Here is a 23,183-nt window from a genome sequence, read left to right as displayed (position 1 = left end):
GTGGATGGGCAAGTAGGCAGGGAGAGATGTCTTAGGGTCAGTTTAGGGCTCACTCTCCCTGTCCCCTAGTCGACCCCTGACAATTTGTCTAAAAAATTTTTATGGTACCACTAGCTACCCTAAATCTTCATTTTAAATTTGTGATGCCCTAGTGTCTACTCATGCTGCTGCCAACTCCAGGCTGTGCCATTCAGACACTATATGGTCTCCTTATGCTTTAGCCACATCCAAGCTGTGTCATCAGGGGCGTAGCTAAAAACCACAGGGCTCCGATGCGAAAAATTGTCCTGGGCCCCCCTACCCATACCCCCCTCCCCCCCGACAACCTGCTTTCTCAATCCCTGAGGACCCCCTTACTCGGCCTCAGCCGCACAAGGATATCAGTGACTACAGCACAGATGGGACAGAGTCAAGAGAAAAAGGTGACTTACAGACATGGACGGACTGGGACCAAAAATAGGCCCGGGCATATTAAAATAAGCAGTCCACTTTTATGGTGGGGGTCCAACTGATGGGACCTCCACCAATCCCCTTTGTTCAAGTGGCTCTCCAGATGTTCGAAAGCTGCAACTTCCATCGTGTCTGAAGAGCCTCAGGATTTATGGGAGTTGTAGTTTTGCAACAGCTGGAGAGTCACAGATTGGAGTACAGTCATCATCACTGCAGAACATACAACTGACTACAACTCTGATAGGACAGTCAGAAGAAAACACAATATCAGTGACCTGAGTGACGTCTTTACTTTTCTTCCTCATCCGGTCCAGACATCAAGACTTCTTCCAGCTACAGAGTATGACACCCGGACATCATTGGTTCCTTAATTTGTCAGCAAATCCTTATCCTCTGTATGAAGACAGTAATCATTAGATTTCTGCCAAATACTGTACCCCTGAATATAATACTGCCAACCACTGTGCCACCTCAATATAATACTGCTAACCATTGTACCCCCTAAAAATAATACTGCCACACACTGCACCCTCTAAATATATTATTGCCACACACTGCACCCTCTAAATATAATATTGCCACACACTGTACCCTCTGAATATAATACAGGTACACATTTTACCACCTGAGTAAAATACTACCACACACTGTAGCCTCTAAATAACCCTGCTATATGCTGTACACTGAATATAATATAAATCTTTCTCCCGATTCCTTTGTTCCACTCTCTTTCCCCATAGATTTGTAAGTCCTCTTCATGCTCCCCTGAACCCCCCCCCCCACACACCCCATAGTCCTTTCCCATGTAAATAACATCACTCCTCTACCACCAACATACAGTCCCATGTAAATAACATCCCTCCCCTATCACCACAATACAGTCCCATGTAAATAACATCACTCCTATACCACCAATATACAGCCCCATGTAAATGAAATCACTCCTATACCACCAATATACAGTCCCATGTAAATGACATCACTCCTATACCACCAATATACAGTCCCATGTAAATAACATCACTCCTATACCACCAATATACAGTCCCATGTAAATTACATCACTCCTTTACCACCAATATACAGTCCCATATAAATGACATCACTCCTATACCACCAATATACAGTCCCATGTAAATTACATCACTCCTTTACCACCAATATACAGTCCCATATAAATGACATCACTCCTATACCACCAATATACAGTCCCATGTAAATGACATCACTCCTATACCACCAATATACAGTCCCATGTAAATGACATCACTCCTATACCACCAATATACAGTCCCATGTAAATGACATCACTCCTATACCACCAATATACATTCCCATGTAAATTACATCACTCCTATACCACGAATATACAGTCCCATGTAAATGACATCACTCCTATACCACCAATATACAGTCCCATGTAAATGAAATCATGCTTGTCTCCATTCCTACGGGAGGTTCCTGTTGCTTTTTCATGGCAAGAATAATAAGGGAGATTTATCCAACCTTGTGCAGAGGAACAATAGAGCAGTCGCCCATAGCAACCAATCACATTTCAGCTTTCATTTTTCAAAGACCTTTTTTTTAAATGAAAGCTGGAATCTGATTGATTGCTATGGGCAACTGCTCCGGTGTTCCTCCAGCATGCCCGGACAGCCATTCAGCTATTGCAAAACTACAACTCTCAGCATGCCAAAGCAGCCATTTGCTGTCTGGGCTTGCTGGGAGTTGTAGTTTAGCAACGTCTGGAGATCTGGTGCACTAATTTGTAAGAGGAAGGCACTGTGTATAGTGAAAGTTCACCCCCCCCCTCCCGTCCTCCTCCTCCTCATCATCATCATCATTACATCCCCCTCCCCCGTCCTCCTCATCATCATCATTACACCCCCCTCCCCCGTCCTCCTCATCATTACACCCCTCACCCCCCTCCCCGTCCTCCTCCTCATCATTACACCCCCCCTCCCCATACTCCTCATCATCATCATTACCCCCCATTACACCCCCCCCCCCCCCCAAACCTAGCTCTACTCACCTTCCTGAGCGGCGCTGCGGTGTGAAGCTGGAGAGTCTGTTGTTCCTGTCACTGACAGCTGCAGGGGAGAAATTGCGTGGGGTCAGAGGCTGTGACAGGTCACGTGCTTGCCTGCACTGCTCTCATCAGCCCTCTGCCTATCCGTCTGACCCTGCTGCAGCAACAGGGCCCGGGCGGTTTAAAAAAGTGATGGCAGCGGCGGGCCCGGGACCTGTTGCTGCAGCATATAGTATAGTGAAGTGGCAGGGGGGCCCGCAGGGCCCCCCTGGCTATGGGGCCTGGTCGCGGTTGTGACCCTTGCGACCTCTATAGCTACGCCACTGTGTGTCGTTCAGACACTATATTTTCTCCTCATGCTGCCAACACCTCCACACCCCTATTGAGGCTCTCTGTAGTCCAGAAATAGCCATTTTTAATATAGATTCGCTGCAAATAAATTCGGATCAAACCAAATTTTTTCAAAAATTTTTCAAAAGTTCACTCATCTCTATTTATCAGCTTCTGTATGCCCCACAGGAAGTTCTTTTCTTTTTGAATTTTCTTTCTGTCTGACCACAGTGCTCTCTGCTGACACCTCTGTTGTTACGCCGAGCGCTTCGGGTCCCTGCTCCTCCCCGGCGCGCTTGCGGCGTTCCTCTCTCTGCAGCGCCCCGGTCACACCCGCTGACCGGGAGCACTGCACTGACACTGCCGGCGGGGAATAGCGGGACGCGCCCGCTCGCGAATCGCATCACAAGTCTCTCACCTGTCCTGGTCCCTGGCTGTCTCGTCCTGGCGCGCGGCTCCGCTCCTTAGGGCGCGTGCGCGCCAGCTCTCTAAGATTTAAAGGGCCAGTGCACCAATGATTGGTGCCTGGCCCAATCTGTCTAATTAGCCTCCACCTGCTCCCTGTCTATTTAACCTCACTTCCCCTTCACTTCCTTGCCGGATCTTGTTGCCTTGTGCCAGAGAAAGCGTTTACAGTGTTTGCCTTACCAGTGTACCTGACCTCTTGCTATTGCTATTGACTACGAACCTTGCCGCCTGCCCCGACCTTCTGCTACGTCTACCTTGCCTCTGCCTAGTCCTTCTGTCCCACGCCTTCTCAGCAGTCAGCGAGGTTGAGCCGTTGCCGGTGGATATGACCTGGTTGCTACCACCGCAACAAGTCCATCCCGCTTTGCGGCGGGCTCTGGTGAATACCAGTAGCAACCTAGAACCGGTCCACCGACACGGTCCACGCCAATCCCTTGCTGACACAGAGGATCCACATCCAGCTTGCTGAATCCTAACATTTGTCCATTTTAGGAACTGTCCAGAGCAGAAGAGGTTTGCTATGGGGATTTGCTCTTACTCTGGACAGTTGTCAAAATGGACAGAGGTGTCAGCAGAGAGCACTGTGGTAAGACAGAAAAGAAATTCAAAAAGAAAAGAACTTCATCTGGAATACACAGCAGCTGATAAGTACTGGAACCAGTTGCTAAGAAAAAAATGTTTTCCAGCAGAGTACTTCTTTAAATCTGTAGCAAAAACTGCACTGTGTAAGATCACCCTTATATGACCAGTGATCAGCCTGTAAACAAATGTCTTCTGAAATCACTCGATTGTTTGTGCAGCCCTTTCATTTCATCATTGTCAACCGGGTAAACTGGGGATGTTTGGCCAACAATTATGAAATTAAAGGGATGCCCTAACAATCCTGTGATTATTTGTGTGGCCTGACTTGCACAATGATTGGGTTGTGTAAAGGCTCATTAAATTATTGCCTATCGGATAACTATCCACTGTCAGGTGGACTGGAGAAGACAGGCAAAACCACACATGACCAAAACATTGGTAAAACTACAAAATAAAAACTCAATTGATCTTGCATTTGAAATCGGTATCTCGATAGGTTAGTATAAGCAGATGAACTTCAGCTGATACCTATAGTGACATAAAGTAGTCAAGAAGATAATAATTCTCCCCCTTTTTATGTCCCATTATTAGAGAAGAATTAATTATTCTCATCAACAAAACTATCCTAGTAGGCCGCCCTTTTAACCGTTAACTCATATTCTCACATTTAGTAATTTCATCTAATATATTGATTAAATTTGTTGTGGTGGGCATCACTTATCCATATAAGTTTGCTGAGCGTACTATTCTTCTACCTATAAAATACTTTTGCTTATTACTTAGATTTTTTTGGCTCTGTTCAAATCACATTATGGCCTGCTTCTTGATGTACTGTACAGAAGATGTGGGGAGAAGCTCCTGGTGTACATGCTAAATATAATAAAAGGACTTAATTTGTTTAACAAAGGCCAAAAAGCTGTTAGTATTGGTATACCTTGTTTGTTGCAGTATGGAAACTGATATCAGATTATACAATCCCATATACAGTCAGGTCCATAAATATTGGGACAATAACACAATTCTAATATTTGTGGCTCTATACATCACCACAATGGATTTGTAATGAAACGAACAAGATATGCTTTAACTGCAGACTGCCAGCTTTAATTTCAGGGTATTTACATCCAAATTTGATGAATGGTGTAGGACTGACAACAGTTTGCATATGTGCCTCCCACTTGTTAAGGGACCAAAAGTAATGGGACAGAATAATAATCATAAATAAAACTTAAAATGTTTAATACTTGGTTGCAAATCCTTTGCAGTCAATTACAGCCTGAAGTCTGGAAGACATAGACATCACTAGACACTGGGTTTCATCCCTGGTGATGCTCTGCAAGGGCCTCTGCTGCAACTGTATTCAGTTCCTGCTTGTTCTTGGGGCATTTTCCCTTCAGTTTGGTCTTCAGCAAGTGAAATGCATGCTCAATCGGATTCAGGACAGGTGATTGACTTGGCCATTGCATAACATTCCACTTCTTTCCCTTAAAAAACTCTTTGGTTGCTTTTGCAGTATGCTTTGGGTCATTGTTCATCTGCACTGTGAAGCGCCTTCCAATGAGTCCTGAAGCATTTTGCTGAATATGAGTAGATAATATTGCCCGAAAGACTTTAGAATGTATCCTGCTGCCTTTGTCAGCATTCACATCATCCATAAATACAAGAGAAGCAGTTCATTGGCAGCCATACATGCCCATGCCATGACACTATCACCACCATGCTTCACTGATGAGGTGGTATGCTTAGGATCATGAGCAGTTCCTTTCCTTCTCCATACTCTTCTCTTGCCATCTCTCTGATACAAGTTGATCTTGGTCTCATCTGTCCATAGGATGTTGTTCCAGAACTGTGAAGGCTTTTTTAGATGTCGTTTGGCAAACTCTAATCTGGACTACCTGTTTTTGAGGCTCCCAATGGTTTCCATCTTGTGGTGAACCCTATGTATTCACTCTGGTGGTCTTCTCTTGATTGTTGACTTTGACACACATAGACCTACCTCCTGGAGAGTGTTCTTCATCTGGCCAACTGTTGTGAGGGAGGTTTTCTTCACCAGGGAAATAATTCATCGGCCATCCTCCCCAGTTGTTTTCCTTGGTCTTCGGGGTCTTTTGATGTTGCTGAGCTCACCGGTGTGTTCCTTCTTTGTAAGAATGTTCCCAAACAGTTGTTTTGGCCATGCCTAATGTTTTGACTATCTCTCTGATGGGTTTGTTTAGTTTTTTTCAGCCTAATGATGGTTTGCTTCATTGAGTGACAGCTCTTTGGATCTCATCTTGAGAGTTGACAGCAACATTTTCCAAATGCAAATAGCACACTTGAAATTAACTCTGTACCTTATATATGCTCATTTTAATTGGGATAATGAGGGAATAACACACACCTGGACATGTAACAGCGGAGAAGCCAATTGTCCAATTACTTTTGGTCCTTTAGCAAGTGGGATGCACATATGCAAAAGTTTGTAATTCCTACACCGTTCAAATGATTTGGATGTAAATACCCTCAAATTAAACCTGACAATCTGCAGTTAAAGCACATCTTGTTTGTTTCATTTCAAATCCATTGTGGGGGTGTATAGAGCCAAAAATTTTAGAATTGTGTTGATGTCCCAATATTTATGGACCTGACTGTACAGGGTAGAGAAACCTAGTGATACATGTGTGGTTTTGTTATTGTAAGATTGTTTTTTACCAGTCTGTGGGGTATCCGTAGCTTGAGCACTACTGGTCATTTTGTGTTCACAATGCATGTTATTCCATTATCTTCTGGAGATTTTAATCAATAGCAGATTATTTCAAAGGAAGACTTATTGACATTCTGTGATTCTTGGAAATTAATAATATAAATCAATATTTTCAGGGTCAGACACAAAAATATCCTTGTGTGCACATTAAGAGCTAACGATTTGGAAAGTTAAGTGGAGAATAATGATGACCTAGTTATGCTTCTGTACCTTATGCGTCTTAAAAGGACCATGGTAGCCAAATAACAGAATGTCAATGCAAGTTTTTAACATTTTTAATATTGCTTCTTAAGGTGATATTGACTATATTTTTTTTCTTCTGCAGATGGTCTTGATCTGAAGTCAAGCTGGTCTTAAAGTACTGGAGCCGTCATGGCTTCCGGGGTCGCAGCATGGCTGCCCTTTGCAAGGGCTGCTGCCATTGGATGGATGCCAGTGGCCAACTGCCCCATGCCATTGGCACCAGCTGACAAAAACAAAAAAGAAGATGAGCTTATAATACTTAATGTTAGCGGAAGGAGGTTCCAAACCTGGCGAACTACCCTGGAAAGGTACCCTGACACCCTACTTGGAAGCACAGAAAAAGATTTCTTCTTCAACGAGGAGACCAAGGAATACTTTTTTGACCGTGACCCTGAAGTGTTCAGGGCTATTCTAAACTTTTACAGAACTGGCAAGCTGCACTACCCTAGGTATGAATGCATCTCTGCCTACGATGAAGAACTCTCTTTCTATGGCATATTACCTGAAATAATAGGCGACTGCTGCTATGAAGAATATAAAGATAGGAAAAGAGAGAATGCAGAAAGGCTAATGGATGACAATGAATATGAGCACAGTCAAGAAGCCATGCCCTCCCTTAATTTACGCCAGACTATGTGGCGAGCCTTTGAAAATCCCCATACCAGCACTTTAGCCTTAGTCTTCTACTATGTGACTGGCTTCTTTATTGCAGTGTCCGTCATCACCAATGTGGTCGAGACTGTTCCCTGTGGCACTGTGCCTGGAAATAAGGAGCTTCCCTGTGGTGAAAGATTTGATGTAGCCTTCTTTTGCCTGGACACTGCCTGTGTCATGATTTTCACAGTTGAGTACCTCTTGAGACTTTTTGCAGCCCCAAGTCGATACAGATTTATGAGAAGCGTCATGAGCATCATCGATGTGGTAGCCATTATGCCATACTACATAGGCTTAGTCATGACCAACAATGAGGATGTGAGCGGTGCTTTTGTCACCCTGCGGGTTTTCCGGGTATTCAGAATTTTCAAATTCTCGCGCCACTCCCAAGGTTTACGGATCCTTGGGTACACCCTAAAGAGCTGTGCCTCTGAACTGGGATTTCTTCTTTTCTCACTGACAATGGCAATCATTATCTTCGCCACAGTAATGTTTTATGCGGAAAAGGGGTCATCTTCCAGCAAGTTCACCAGCATCCCTGCTTCGTTTTGGTATACCATTGTTACCATGACAACTCTGGGGTAAGTGTTCCACTTATTATATTCCGAGTAAGAGCCTTTGCTGTAGCCTTGATTTATTTCCTTCAGGTAGAATACTAGTCTTGTACAATGACATTTAATGATACTCTCTCGGGAATTCAGATGCATTTTCCTTTTTTGCTAAGCTGCTTACACAGACACACAAAATCAATTAGAGGAGATAGGGCTGAAGTAAAACAACAGATTAGAATGCTGTGCATTCTTTGTGTGCACTTTGCTTTTACCTGCTTTCTTGATTAGCGAGCTGTTGATGAGATGAAGGTGACTTTTTATCTTATGTCTTGGGAGCCGGGGAGGCCTGTGTATACATTAAACTCTATGTCATTAACTTGAATGAGAGGAACAACTGGCATGATTAAGATTATCCCATTAACCTTATATGCACAGACATTAAAATGTAACAGGAAAAATGCTGCTTTGCCGTCTGTCCCTGTGATTGGGGCTGTCTGTAGCTATGAATAATCCTTTTATGTGCAAGAAATGCTTTTAAACCCTCGATTTCTGCTTACACTTTCTGCTCTCCGTTTCTCGTACTGTATTGCCTCTGAGCACCATTACTTGTACACACGAGTAGCTCAAGGATATCTGATCCTATTTTCAAGGCTCATGTTCATAATATCTGCACAATAAAATGGAATAATCGGGGCAAGGTTATGGAAAATATATATCCTGTTGGTAATGGTACAAGTGTGTGCATGAAAATCTCATTCATGTCTCGATTTTGCTGGATTTTAAAGAAGCTGGAATTTATAGGTAGAATATCTCATGTGATGTTATGGTCCGATTATATGACCATAAAAACCGTAATTACATATACTATTTATTACATAAATCTAACTTAAAGAAGTAATCAGATTTAGTTAAAATCCTAACATCAGAAGGCTGTTTGTGTAAAATAACATAAAATAACAAAAAAGAGCATACTCACCTCTCCCAGTCCAATGCCGGCAGTCCGTTCTGCCCTGGTCCTTCTGTTTACATACCCTGATGGGACTGTCTCTCAGTTTTCCTCATGACGTTCCACACACATTGTAGCCTCAATGATTTGTTGCACCAGCAGTGCATCAAGAGATCGTATTCAGGAAAAATACATTTAGATGCTAGGGTAGACTAGAACTCTTGCAATAGACTGGGGGAGGTGAGTATGCTTCAGTTTATTTCTTTATACAAGTAGAATGCTATAGTTAGGTTTTCAATGACATTGGATTACCCCTAATAATTGAAAAAAAAAAAATCTACTGTGGTCCTCTATGTAAAAGATTACCTGTGGCAGCTATTCATCTAACTCTCTTTAATATAGCATTCACTGGCATGAAAAACATGATGAATATATTATATGAAATATATAATATGGGGTACTGCAGCAATGTTAAAAAAAAATAAAAAATAAAAAAATGTAAACCCAGATGTTACTCATCGCGAATAGCCCATACATCACCTTTCACATATGAGTATAGTGATGTAATTGAAGACCTCCTAAACACAATAAGTAATGTATATGGTATTTTGAAATCTACACCAATTCAGATGGGAAAAATAATGTTCTATGACTTACAGTACCTACAAAATATATGATACTTGTGCATGATGATGATGATGTAATCTGTAAACCAAAGATCTGTAAACTGTACTGTGGGCTACTACTACCTTGGCACCATCAGTGACAATCCCAGGGTTGTTGTAATTAAAGATAGATGTATTTTTATGCAGATGTAAGTTGTGTGTTAATATAAGCAGAGTATTTGTAAGCCTGCTGGGCATTGCCCATTACACTTCACTGGTGGCAGTGGTGCATCTCGCTGGTAAGGCCACTTCAATGCTACTTGAAATCCATGGTACAAGCTAAAGTCTGAATGAGTAGAACATTTCTAGGTTGTTTAGAATAGCTGTCATTTCAGATGACTTTTTAGGATAAGCTGCCATGTGTGAACATTTTATGACTTGCACATGGCAGTTTTACTAGATTTCTGTTCTTTCGCCATATTTAATTTCAGTTGTCCCTAAGCTAGTGGGGGAAGAATAGCCTCTTTAATGTTTCCATACACTGGACACACAAAGCATGGAAGATGCTGCTCCTCTAGATCTCTGTAGCTTAGTCAGAAACAATGGAAGTATGAAGGACATTATAGAGCAGTACTCTTCGGTGCAAACTATGAGTCCAGTACTAGGGTGACACCTACTATTACAAACTCCTAGTCTCTGGGTGTCTCTTTATCTGCCTCATTTCTCTATTCAGCCACTCTCCTTCCTACCCACCTCTTCTCTCCATATACTTCTAAAGGGAGTTGTAACCTAATTCTTCAGTGAGCTGACCCCTCTCCAGATAAGCCTGAACAGTTTTTCAGAGTGAATGATGGGTTTACAAGGAAGGGAGCAATAGGGAAGGAGTATGAAAAGTGTAAAATAAGGCATTTTCTCTGTATTAAATAGTTTATTATATTCACTTATACTATTACATTATGCAACATTTTTGAGGGTGTCTTAATATGGCTTTAGATTGTAGTAGAATAGTTTATGAGTTAAAGGGGTATTCCAGGAAAAAACATTTTGATATATATCAACTGGCTTCTAAAAGTTAAACAGATTTGTAAATGACACAATGAAGCAAGAAAACGGGGAGAGCATTCAGGAAGCAATGTAACCTCCTACGACCTGCAAACGCGATCCTCGGCGACCTGTATCAATGTCTCCTGCGGGGTGCACATACACAGGCTTAAAGCATCAAATATAGAATAAACGAAGAGCATGTCAAATTTTTCACAATACTTTAGATTTTTCCACAAAAATCGCTTCATGTATCAACAAAAAATGACCACTAATATAAAGTACAATATGTCTTGAAAAAACAATCTCTGAATCACGATGCCAGGTAAAAGCAGTACAAAGTTATTACCACTAAGAGACACATGTCAGATTTGAAAAAACATCATGAAGTCATGAAGGACAGAACTAGCTGGGTCATGAAGGGGGTAAAGGAAGGGTAAGTTCATATCAGATGATTAAGAGCAGACTTCTTACATTTACTACTAAGTCTTAAAGAGAATCTGACAGCTAATTCACCTGCACTAAACTGTATACTGGGCGGGTGAAGGGTCACTTTTATTAGTTAAGTATGTCCTGTGTTCTGGCTATTTATCTATGCATGGCTATTGCACTCCTGTGCGCAATGGAGGTGGGGAGCCAGCTTGCCTAGCTCTCCTGCCTCATCAATATTCTGCCCCTGGCTCGCTCCCCTGCTGAATATGCTACCAAATACAGTGCTGCCTTGCTAGCTTGGGGGGGGGGGGGGTGAGTGCCCTCTGCTCCTCGATACACCCAACTTCACAGGAGCACAATAGCAATGCATAGATAAATGGCCAGAACACTGGAAATATGTAAATGGCCACTGTCAGATATAAAAACGTTTTATGTTGTACATCTTGGCAAAACGCAAGTTTTTCTAATATACTTCTTAAAAAAATAATAATCACATTTTATTGAAGAAAACTGCCTTTGAAAATCCCACTACTAGGGGTCCCCATATCTCCTGGGACACTGAGTCCCACAGCAGCATCAGCTTGTCCCAGGGTCATGGACAAGAGATTGCTGATTGACAAGGCTGCAGGAAGAACACAGCTTGCAGCAACATTGCTGTAACACAGAGTTCTACCAAACGTGTGCCTCCAGCTGTTGCAAAATTCCAATTCCACCCATGCCTGGACAGTCAAAGGATGTCTGGGCATGCTGGGAGCTGTAGTTTTGCAAAAGTTGTAGGCACACCGCTAAAGGCAACACTCCTACAAAAAAGTGTTATCCAAACACAAGTCCCAGCATTACAGGACTGCCAAAGGATGATACACATGAATGACATAGGAACATAAAAAAAAGTGTGCATGAAAAACAACTGTACTTTTAGCACTAAACCTTTGCACTAATTAAGAAAGATCTAAGATATACACTCACCATATTGTCTTTGGTGGTAGAGTACAGGCAATCTCCAATAATTATTGTGTGTGTGTGTGTGTGTGTGTGTGTGTGTAGCATAAAACCAGAGAGGAAAGGGTTACAGAGGAGGGTTGCCAGGCTCCCGAGAGCAGTGAGTCAGCAGAGGGAGGGGGAGGAGTCATCACAGTGCAGGCAAGAGAGGACACACCCCTTCCCTTTGCAAAGATGAAAAAGACAGTGGGCAGTTGTAATATGCTATTTTTTGTGAAATATGGGTGATAGATACATAAAAATGACATGTACATGATCAGGATGAGGTACTTAGTAACATATAGCAGTTTGTTTTTTTTGTGGGATCTGACAGGTACGCTTTAACTAATAAACGTAAGTAACCCCTATTTTTAATGCTCTTCACCTGCACTATAAGCCAGTATACTTGGTTTAGTGTGGGTTAACTAGCTGTCAACCCATCCTTTGGGGTGGTACTCTACCCCAAAGGATAGTGGATAAGATGTCTGATCGTGTTGGTCCCGCCACTGGCGACCCCCTGCGATCTCGGCTGTGGCACCCCAGACATCCGGTGCACGGAGTGAACTTCGCTCTGACTGACTTCGGATGACTGGTGATGTGGGGCGGAGCCTCATGACATCATTGTCACAGTTCGCTCGTGAAGTCACAACCATGCCCCTTCAATGCAAGTCTACATCACACCTCCTCCCATAAACTTACATTAAGGGGGCGTGGCCATGAAGTCACAAGTGGGGTACAGGTGTGACATCACGAGCCTCTGGCGCTGCACCCGACGCTGTAAACAAATGCTCGGTGCAGCAGGGAGAGTGCGGGGGTCCCCAGCGGCGGGACCCCTATGATCAGACATCTAATCCCCTAAGATGTCTAGGGGCGGAGTACCCCTTTAAGTAGTTCTGAAATTAATTGCTACTAGGTGTTCAGCTTACCTCAAGTGTTGCTATGCTTACATGCTGTACTAATGAATAGTATTTCTGGCTGCCGGGGTAGCTTTCTAGCTGTCTTCACTATGTGGTTTAAGAGGTGGTAGAATAGGTTAGCAGTGCGAGTTAGGTCACGTTCACAGAAAATAAAGAAGTACATAATTCTTATAGTGAGCCAAAATTCATTGCTACAAGGTGTATTAGTTCAATGCCAGTGTTGCCATGCTTACATGCTATACTAATGGATGCTATTTCTGGCTGCTACAGTTGCTTCTTTACCGCTGTTGAGAAGAAAATGTAATGAGAATTCTGGACTGTGTGTTCATTTTAAGCCCAATTTTCTTAATTAACAGAGACTATTACTCATCACTTTATGTATTGGGAATGTATTGTATGAATAGAACAGGCCCAGAGGGATCATTGATATCTGATAAATTGAGAGCTGCTTTATTCTGTGATACCACACATTTTTTTTATTATTTTTTTTAAAGATCATTCCTTTTAAAATAGGGCAGCGAGAAATTTTCCAACATGTTCCTCAGAAAACTGTAGAGAGAAGCCGAGAAATACGTTTTGTTATGTGACATTTGGGCTGCTCATTTCTCTTGTGCCTTCTTACCTTAGGTAGAAAGTATTCAGATGACTGAGAAGATTTCTGAAAGAACATGATGTTAGGTCTCATTTTTTTACTCTCTAATGAAATCCTTTATTCTTCAGTTTTTACAGATTTCAATGTATAGGCCACTGCTGTTCACCAGAAAGTATTGTAATGGTTTACCATGCAAAAGTAGGCCTATCTTAACAATGCTTGTCTTTAGGGGTTTTTTTTGTCTTTTTTTCATAGTGCTCGTTTCCTATACAACATTAGTTTGCTATAAGATATTGGAAACGAATCAATAAGACTGGAAGAATTGGAAATGGTCCTGTGGTTATGGTCCTGTGATATGGTGGAGCTAAATGTTTTGACTGGATTTAAACTGGCTCCAGAAAGTTAATGAGATTTGTAAATTACTTCTGCTAAAAAATCTTAATCCTTTCAGTACTTATGAGCTTCTGAAGTTGAGTTGTTCTTTTCTGTCTAAGTGCTCTCTGATGACAAGTGTCTCGGGAACCGCCCAGTTTAGAAGCAAATCCCCATAGCAAACCTCTTCTGCTCTGTGCAGTTCCCGAGACAATCAGAGATGTCAGCAGAGAGCACTGTTGCCAGACAGAAAACAACAACTCAACTTCAGCAGCTGATAATTATTGAAAGGATTAAGATTTTTTAATAGAAGTAATTTACAAATCTAAAAACAAAAGGAAAAATAGCCAGCACAACAACCTAATACACAGGTGCCTGCTGCTGTGGCAAATACAAAATGTACAAAAAAGAAAGTTGCAACAGCACTCTAGGTCGAAAAAAGGAGGCTCTTAGCGCACTTTTTGATCAAAATGTGTCCCCCCATCCACCACGCGGAGGTGGCCTCATATCGGATGGGACCCTAAGATGATAACTCTGCTGTGCATTTAGCCTCTGACTGTGTGACATGTTGGATCAGCCATTGACTAAACTACCTCCAGTCTGAGAGGAGTGGGGTGCACGGCTAAAGAGGGTGCCACACCCCCTAACTTTTTTTTACCTGGAGTGCTGTTGCAACTTTCTTTTTTGTACATAATTTACAAATCTGTTTAACTTTCTGGAGACAGCTGATATAAAAAAAAAAAAGTTTTTATACTCTTTAACCCCTTAAGGACGCAGGACGTAAATGTACGTCCTGGTGCGGTGGTACTTAACGCACCAGGACGTACATTTACGTCCTAAGCATAACCGCGGGCATCGGAGCGATGCCCGTGTCATGCGCGGCTGATCCCGGCTGCTGATCGCAGCCAGGGACCCGCCGGCAATGGCCGACGCCCGCGATCTCGCGGGCGTCCGCCATTAACCCCTCAGGTGCCGGGATCAATACAGATCCCGGCATCTGCGGCAGTTCGCGATTTGAATGAATGATCGGATCGCCCGCAGCGCTGCTGCGGGGATCCAATCATTCATAATGCCGCACGGAGGTCCCCTCTCCTTCCTCCGTGCGGCTCCCGGCGTCTTCTGCTCTGGTCTGAGATCGAGCAGACCAGAGCAGGAGATGACCGATAATACTGATCTGTTCTATGTCCTATACATAGAACAGATCAGTATTAGCAATCATGGTATTGCTATGAATAGTCCCCTATGGGGACTATTCAAGTGTAAAAAAAAATGTAAAAAAATTTAAAAATTAAAGTAAAAAAAAAGTGAAAAATCCCCTCCCCCAATAAAAAAGTAAAACGTCCGTTTTTTCCTATTTTACCCCCAAAAAGCGTAAATTTTTTTTGTTATAGACATATTTGGTATCGCCGCGTGCGCAAATGTCCGAAATATTAAAATAAAATGTTAATGATTCCGTAGGGTGAACGGCGTGAACGAAAAAAAAAAAGTCCTAAATTCCTACTTTTTTAATACATTTTATTAAAAAAAAAACTATAAAAAATGTATTAAAAGTTTTTTATATGCAAATGTGGTATCAAAAAAAAGTACAGATCATGGCGCAAAAAATGAGCCCCCATACCGCCGCTTATACGGAAAAATAAAAAAGTTAGGGGTCATCAAAATAAAGTGATTATAAAGATACTAATTTGGTTAAAAGGTTTGTGATTTTTTTAAGCGCAACAATAATATAAAAGTACGTAATAATGGGTATCATTTTAATCGTCTTGACCCTCAGAATAAAGAACACACGTTATTTTTACCATAAATTGTAAGGCGTGAAAACGAAACCTTCCAAAATTAGCAAAATTGCGTTTTTCGTTTTAATTTCCCCACAAAAATAGTGTTTTTTGGTTGCGCCATACATCTTATGATATAATGAGTTATGTCATTACAAAGGACAACTGGTCACGCAAAAAACAAGCCCTCATACTAGTCTGTGGATGAAAATATAAAAGAGTTATGATTTTTAGAAGGCGAGGAGGAAAAAATTAAAACGTAAAAATTTAATTGTCTGAGTCCTTAAGGCCAAAATGGGCTGAGTCCTTAAGGGGTTAAAGAAGAGTAACATCTTAAACACCCTTAGGGATTTATCTTAAATTAACCAACATTGTAAGTTTGGCTGTTCGGCTTGTTATTAAGATACAGACCACTTTTGCGCATGCGCCACATGTCATGGCACAGGCAAACGGAATGGAGGGGCCTGTATTGAACTGCACTCTATGGTCTCGCTATTTAACCCAGAATCATGCACTTACACAGAGAATTACCGCACAGCATTGTGGGATATTACTGATTGGCACAACACATGCCTCCGGCTGTCTTTTTTTCAAAAGAGTAGGCGCATGTACAGGATTCAACCTCCTCTTTAAATTGGATTTCAGAAAACTGTTTCAATAATCTTACACAGTAAGTTTAATGTATTTCAATTGCCTGCTAAATTTTACACTCTGTAAATTCCAAGAACAGCTCCCCATCTGTCTCCAGGTTGGGAGTGGTATTACAAATTGGTTTCATTCACTTCAATGAAACGGATCTGCAGAACCACATCCAACCAGGAGACAGATGGGGAGCAGTTTTTAAAAGAAATTAGCTCTGTGTGTCTATTCCTGCATAACCCCTTTAACTTCAATGGCCAGCCAAATAAGCTGCAGAAAATATGCTTCATAAAACTGTACGTGTGAGCAAACCCTTAAAATCAGTCTCAAGAAATCTGGTCTGGATAAAGTGGCACCCTGCTCAATGAAGCAGTATTTTGTAATGTCTTTACTGTATGCGATTTTGGGGCTTATATGGCACAGCTACACTTGCCTCCCATGATTGATGATAGAGGTCATCCTAAAGTGCCATGATGGCTGAACAATTTCATTGTATTAACCATTCGATGATCATTTACAAAAGAAAAAGTTGATACTCCAAGGGCCCCAATACAAAATCTGTAACCTGGCCCTCCTGCCTACCATGCCTCCGGTGCATGCACAGGATTCAACATCCTCTTATAAAAAATACTGGTGTCTTCTAATTTCTGTAAAGTAAAGTGTCTTCTAATCTGTAAAGACAAGGGGGCTCTTAAGGCTTAACAGCTTCTTCGTTTTTTTTTATTATATACCGTATTTTTCGCCGTATAGGACGCACAGGCATATAAGACGCACCCAATTTATAGGTGCCAATCTAAAAAAATAAAGATTCTGAAGCCAACAGTGGTCTTCAACCTGCGGACCTCGGACATGCTGGGAGTTGTAGTTATGCAACATCTGGAGGTCCGCAGGTTGAAGACCACTGGTATAGGAGGTAGTACTCACGTGTCCCCGCCTCTCCGGACCCGTCAACGGTGCCCTGGATGTCGATCCATCGCTGTCGCCGTGTCCCCGTGGTGCCCCCGACGCTCCGGACTTCTTCCCCGGGATCCACGCTCTGCGTCGCCATCATCATGTCGCCGTCATCACGCCGCTATGCACGCCGCTCCTATTGGATGACGGCGTGCGCGACGACGTGATGACGTCGAAGGAGAGCGCAGGGGATCCCGGCACGGAGAAGACACCAAGGAGGCAGGTAAGGTCCCTCCCGGTGTCCTGTAAGCTGTTTGGGATGCCGCGATTTCACCGCGACGGTCCCAAACAGCCCGACTGAGCAGCCGGGTTAGTGTTATTTTCGCTTCAGACGCGGCGGTCAGCTTTGATCGCCGCGTCTGAAGGGTTAATACAGGGCATCACCGCGATCGGGGATGTCATGTATTAGCGGCGGGTCCCGGCCATTGATGGCCGCAGGTATTCGCCGTATAAGACGTACCAACTTTTCCCCCCCAAGTGCGTCTTATACGGTGAAAAGTGCGTCTTATACGGTGAAAAATACGGTATTAGAGATATACTTACAGGTATTTTTGTTTCACGCAGTCCCTTTAACCAAATATAAATGTATCTGTTTCCCATGTGAAACTATGACGGCTAAGAGTATAACAGTTCTAATGAGGAATGTCAGAACTAATGTCCATGGAGGAGATCTATCAAAACCTGTGTAGAGGAAAAGTTGCCAAGTGGCCCATAGCAACCAATCAGATCGCTTATATCCTTTTGCAGAGGCCTTTTTTTAAAAATTACAAAAAGCAATCTGATTGCTTGCTATGGGCGACTGGACAACTTCGCCTCTAGACAGGTATTGATAAATCTCCCCCCATGTGTTTTCTAAAATTTTATACACTGAGACAGAGCTGTTTGATATAATATAGAAATGATGTTAGGTGATTGTATCAATATTACACCATAATGGGTTTTTCCAATATAGGGTCTTTTATCTTATATAGTTGGAGCTGATGTAGATGAAAGTGATAAGTGAGTAATAGATGAATGTGCGACAAAATTATGTGAGACAAGTAATCTACAGGGAAAACCCCAAGGAAGAAAGCTATCTCTCTTCTGCCACCTAATGTAGGTGACTACTCCAAAGGTCAATGTCAAGAACTACAAGAATAAGGACATTAGCCAAACAAGTTTATTCTTGAAAAGAGAGAAACACCACAATAGAGACAGCTTTCTTCCGTTTTTGAGGAAAAATATTTTGTGTATTTATTTCCCATGGATCACTGCTTGGTATGTAAGACTTCTAAAATAAGCTAGTGGCCCCCCATAAGGAGACACAGAACTTCTGAAAGTAGTGGGACAACCATATGCATGTTTGAATAATAATAGAGGTAGATATTTTAAATATTCAAATACTGTAACTAGAGAAAGTTTGGTGAGTATATTTGGTGCCTAATGACTAGTGATGCGGCGCTGACATCACGCCCATGCCATCGTTGTGACGTCACACCCTCCCTTTCAATGCAAGTCTATGGGAAGGAGTGTGACGGCCACCAGGCCCCCTCCCATAGACTTGCATTGAGGGGGTGCAGCTGTGACATCACAAGCCTCCGATGCAGCAGCCGGAGTTCTAAACGAATGCCGAGTGCTGCAGGGAGATCGCGAGGGGTCCCAGCAGCGGGCCCCCTGTGATCAGATATATTATCCCCTAAAATGTCTAGGGGCGGAGTACTCCTTTAAGGCTGAATCGCCTTAAAATACCTATAATAAAATACCACCATATATTTACTCTAAATATGATACAACTCGAAACTTGTACTATTTTTCATAATATAAAACTGAAAATATTTCTCACAAAATAACTGAAAAACACCACTTTAATACTTTTCCATTAGTAGAGAGAAAAAAAGCATTAGATCAAATAGGCTTTCAGAAGGTAAACCCTACAGGGTGCACCAAAACACTTCTATTGTTTGGGAATGTTAAAATGTTCCTGGTGCTAAGTAGTATGTTGGGAAAATCTTAAACTGCGTTATGCCTGGTGCAGGGCCTGAGAAGGTTGTGTACAATTCAGACATTTACAGAACACCAAGGAGATAAGTCGAAGATGTGCAACCCCTAACACTGTGGGTCCATTTTTCTTTAAAGTATTTACTTCAGATTCCTATGATATCTGCATAGCTGCAATGGATCAGCCATCATTTCTAGTCATTTAGATGCTTGCGATAAGGGCATTGTTCTTTTAGGGTAGGATCACACATAGCGCATATGCAACACATTTCACACTGCGAAAAATCCACTGCACAGTGGGAAATACACTGCACATTTTGCTATGAGCAGACACACTGGGCTTTTCCTGTCACAGTCCTGTATGTGCAGTAAGGTTTGGAGGCAGGCCTAGCATACTCAAGTGATTTTGCGGGTCCGATTCCAAACCTCACTGCGCACACACACACACACACACACACACACACACACACACAGGGCTGTGGTGGGGAAAGCCCTGTGTGTCTGCTTATAGCAAAATGTGCATGAAATATGTAACATATGCTATGTGTGACCTTACCCTTATAGTGATTTTACTAGGTGACTGTTATTTATTTAAAACAGTATATGGCGCTGTATTGATAGATTTTGCTGATTTTGTATCTGGTGTGCAAATGAGAAAATATAGCCTGTTACTTCTTGGTTCATCCATATTTCCAGTTTCATTCAGCATGTTCACTTTCAAAATGTAAAATAACTTGCAAATTTTATGTCTGTTTACAGTATCAAATCTACTATTCAGAAAAATATTTAATAATTCATAAATCACAATTCACTCTTGCTGTTGTTGTCTGCTCCCTTTGCCTATGTGAAATCCTTTGACACGTTTAAATTTAGAGCTTTGTTGACATGAAAATAGTGGGGCGTTTTTTACTTTTCTGATTGTATTTTGCTAGAAGGAGTACACAGACTTACCATATTGTATGTTAATAATCCTTACGAGTTACTTTATAACAATAATAATAATAATAAAAATGATAATAATAATTTACATACATAATTTACATTTACTTTCCCATTCCTTGATTTTGGATCATCTTAAACCTTGATCTAAGTCCGTGTAAACTGAGCACCTACTGGTAGGACTACAAGTCCCAGCACTGTGCCACTTCAAATTTATTTTGGTGGCTGAATGCTAGCAGTGGTGTACCCAGAGATTCCAGGGCCCAAATGAAAAATCTGTGACAGAACCTCTTACTAAAATAAGCCCTAAATACTACTATTACTACTATATTTTATTATGAGGCAGAGTTGCAGTTGTGCTCCTTAGTCACAAGGTCCAGGATGTGACCTCAATCTCTGGAACAACCAACACAATTGTATCCTCTGTCCAACATGTCTTCCAAAAAACTATAGCTTAGGGGGAAAACGGGAATTTGTGATATTCAGTCGGGAGATGTTTATGCTAGGTGTGTCTATAAGTTACCTCCTAGTGGCTGAGGGTATTGATATCCTACATGGGCACTGTCAGATATAAAATATTTTTATATATTGTACATCTTGGCAAAACATTAACCTTTCTTTTTTTTTTTAAACTGTTTTTTTTATTAAATAATTTTTCTTTAAAACATATACTTGACACTAAAGAAAATATTAATACGTAGAATAATAAACAATGGTTATTACATATTAACAAGACAATCTGGTAATCTGCCAAGGTCCGGCTGTCAAGATGTTGTAAAGTCCAGATTTTCTCAGGTCGGCTCTGTGAGTAACCGGGGAAGGCCCCACGTCAGGGACATTGAGCATAGATAGAAACCATTATCTGATAAATAATGAAGCTAGGACTTTATGAAGTGGTATTAGTGGGCACTAGTAATATGTCTAGAGTTCCTCACAATTCGGATCTATTACACCTCAGCTGATGGTCAAGGTAACATGCAATGAAGAAGATATAAAATAATATACATAAAAAGCAGAAGGTAGGTTTGTAAGAGGAAGAAAGGGGGAAAAGTTATATAGAGAAAGAGACAGGTAAGTAGGGAAGATATAGAGAATATAATATAGAATATAATAGAATAACCTTTCTAATATACTTCATTAGAAATTTGTATTTCCTTTTTATTGAAATCATGGCTTATAACATCATGGCTTTGTCCGAGCTGGCACAGGCATGGACAAAGTCCAGTAAGTGAGGGTGGGATAGCACTCCTCTATGCTCTCTCCTGTCTGATAGTACTCCTCTGTGCTATCGCCTGTCTGATAGTACTCATCTGTGCTCTCTCCTGTCTGAAAGTACTCATCTGTGCTCTCTCCTGTCTGATAGGACTCCTCTGTGCTCTCTCCTGTCTGATAGGACTCCTCTGTGCTCTCTCCTGTCTGTTAGTACTCCTCAGTACTCCTCTGTGCTCTCCCCTGTCTGATAGTACTCCTGTGTGCTCTCTCCTGTCTGATAGGACTCTTCTATGCTCTCTCCTGTCTCATAGGACTCCTCAGTACTCTCTCCTGTCTGATAGTACTCCTCTGTGCTCTCTCCTGTCTGATAGGACTCCTCTGTGCTTTCTCCTGTCTGATAGTACTCTACTGTGCTCTCTCCTGTCTGACAGTACTCCTCTGTGCTCTCTTCTATCTGATAGTACTTATCTGTGGTCTCTCCTGTCTGATAGGACTCTTCTGTGCTCTCTCCTGTCTGTTAGGACCCCTCTGTGCTCTCTCCTGTCTGATAGGACTCCTCTGTGCTCTTGCCTGTCTGATAGTACTCATCTGTGCTCTCTCCTGTCTGAAAGTACTCATCTGTGCTCTCTCCTGTCTGATAGGACTCCTCTGTGCTCTCTCCTGTCTGATAGTACTCCTCTGTGCTCTCTCCTGTCTGATAGTACTCCTTTGTGCTCTCTCCTGTCTCATAGGACTCCTCTGTACTCTCTCCTGTCTGATAGTACTCCACAGTACTCCTCTGTGCTCTCCCCTGTCTGATAGTACTCCTCTGTGCTCTCTCCTGTCTGATAGGACTCCTCTGTGCTTTCTCCTGTCTGATAGTACTCTACTGTGCTCTCTCCTGTCTGACAGTACTCCTCTGTGCTCTCTTCTATCTGATAGTACTTATCTGTGGTCTCTCCTGTCTGATAGGACTCTTCTGTGCTCTCTCCTGTCTGTTAGGACCCCTCTGTGCTCTCTCCTGTCTGATAGGACTCCTCTGTGCTCTTGCCTGTCTGATAGTACTCATCTGTGCTCTCTCCTGTCTGAAAGTACTCATCTGTGCTCTCTCCTGTCTGATAGGACTCCTCTGTGCTCTCTCCTGTCTGATAGTACTCCTCTGTGCTCTCTCCTGTCTGATAGTACTCCTGTGTGCTCTCTCCTGTCTCATAGGACTCCTCTGTACTCTCTCCTGTCTGATAGTACTCCTCTGTGCTCTCTCCTGTCTGATAGGACTCCTCTGTGCTTTCTCCTGTCTGATAGGACTCCTCTGTGCTCTCTCCTGTCTGTTAGGACTCCTCTGTGCTCTCTCCTGTCTGATAGGACTCCCCTGTGCTCTCTCCTGTCTGATAGGACTCCTCTGTGCTCTCTCCTGTCTGATAGGACTCCTCTGTGCTCTCTCCTGTCTGATAGTACTCTCTCCTGTCTGATAGTACTCCTATGTGCTCTCTCCTGTCTGGTAGGACTCCTCTGTGCTCTCTCTTTTTTGATAGCACTCCTATGTGCTCTCTCCTGTCTGATAGTACTCCTCAGTACTCCTCTGTGCTCTATCCTGTCTGATAATACTCCTCTGTACTCTCTCCTGTCTGATAGTACTCCTATGTGCTCTCTCCTTTCTGGTAGGTCTCCTCTGTGCTCTTTCCTGTCTGATAGTACTCCTCTGTGCTCTCTCCTGTCTGACAGTATTCCTCTGTGCTCTCTCCTGTCTGATAGTACTCCTCTGTGCTCTCTCCTGTCTG

At 42.4% G+C, this 23,183-nt stretch overlaps 1 protein-coding gene across 3 annotated transcripts in view; it reads left to right on the top strand.

The window, feature by feature from the left end:
* Nucleotides 1-23,183, top strand: part of KCND3 (potassium voltage-gated channel subfamily D member 3) — a 453,762-nt gene that overhangs the window by 36,152 nt on the left and 394,427 nt on the right. For all 3 annotated transcript variants that reach the window (XM_056558281.1, XM_056558279.1, XM_056558280.1), the window contains one exon: nt 6,928-8,080. In XM_056558281.1, the coding sequence (XP_056414256.1) occupies nt 6,975-8,080 (1,106 nt within the window). In that variant the 5' untranslated portion in view covers nt 6,928-6,974. The remainder of the gene's footprint in view (nt 1-6,927; nt 8,081-23,183) is intronic.

The sequence above is a fragment of the Hyla sarda genome, chromosome 2 (genome assembly GCF_029499605.1).
Source record: "Hyla sarda isolate aHylSar1 chromosome 2, aHylSar1.hap1, whole genome shotgun sequence".
Lineage (NCBI taxonomy): Eukaryota > Metazoa > Chordata > Amphibia > Anura > Hylidae > Hyla > Hyla sarda.
The sequence above is the reverse complement of the archived record's forward strand: the minus strand, read 5'-3'. Positions and strand labels throughout refer to the sequence as shown.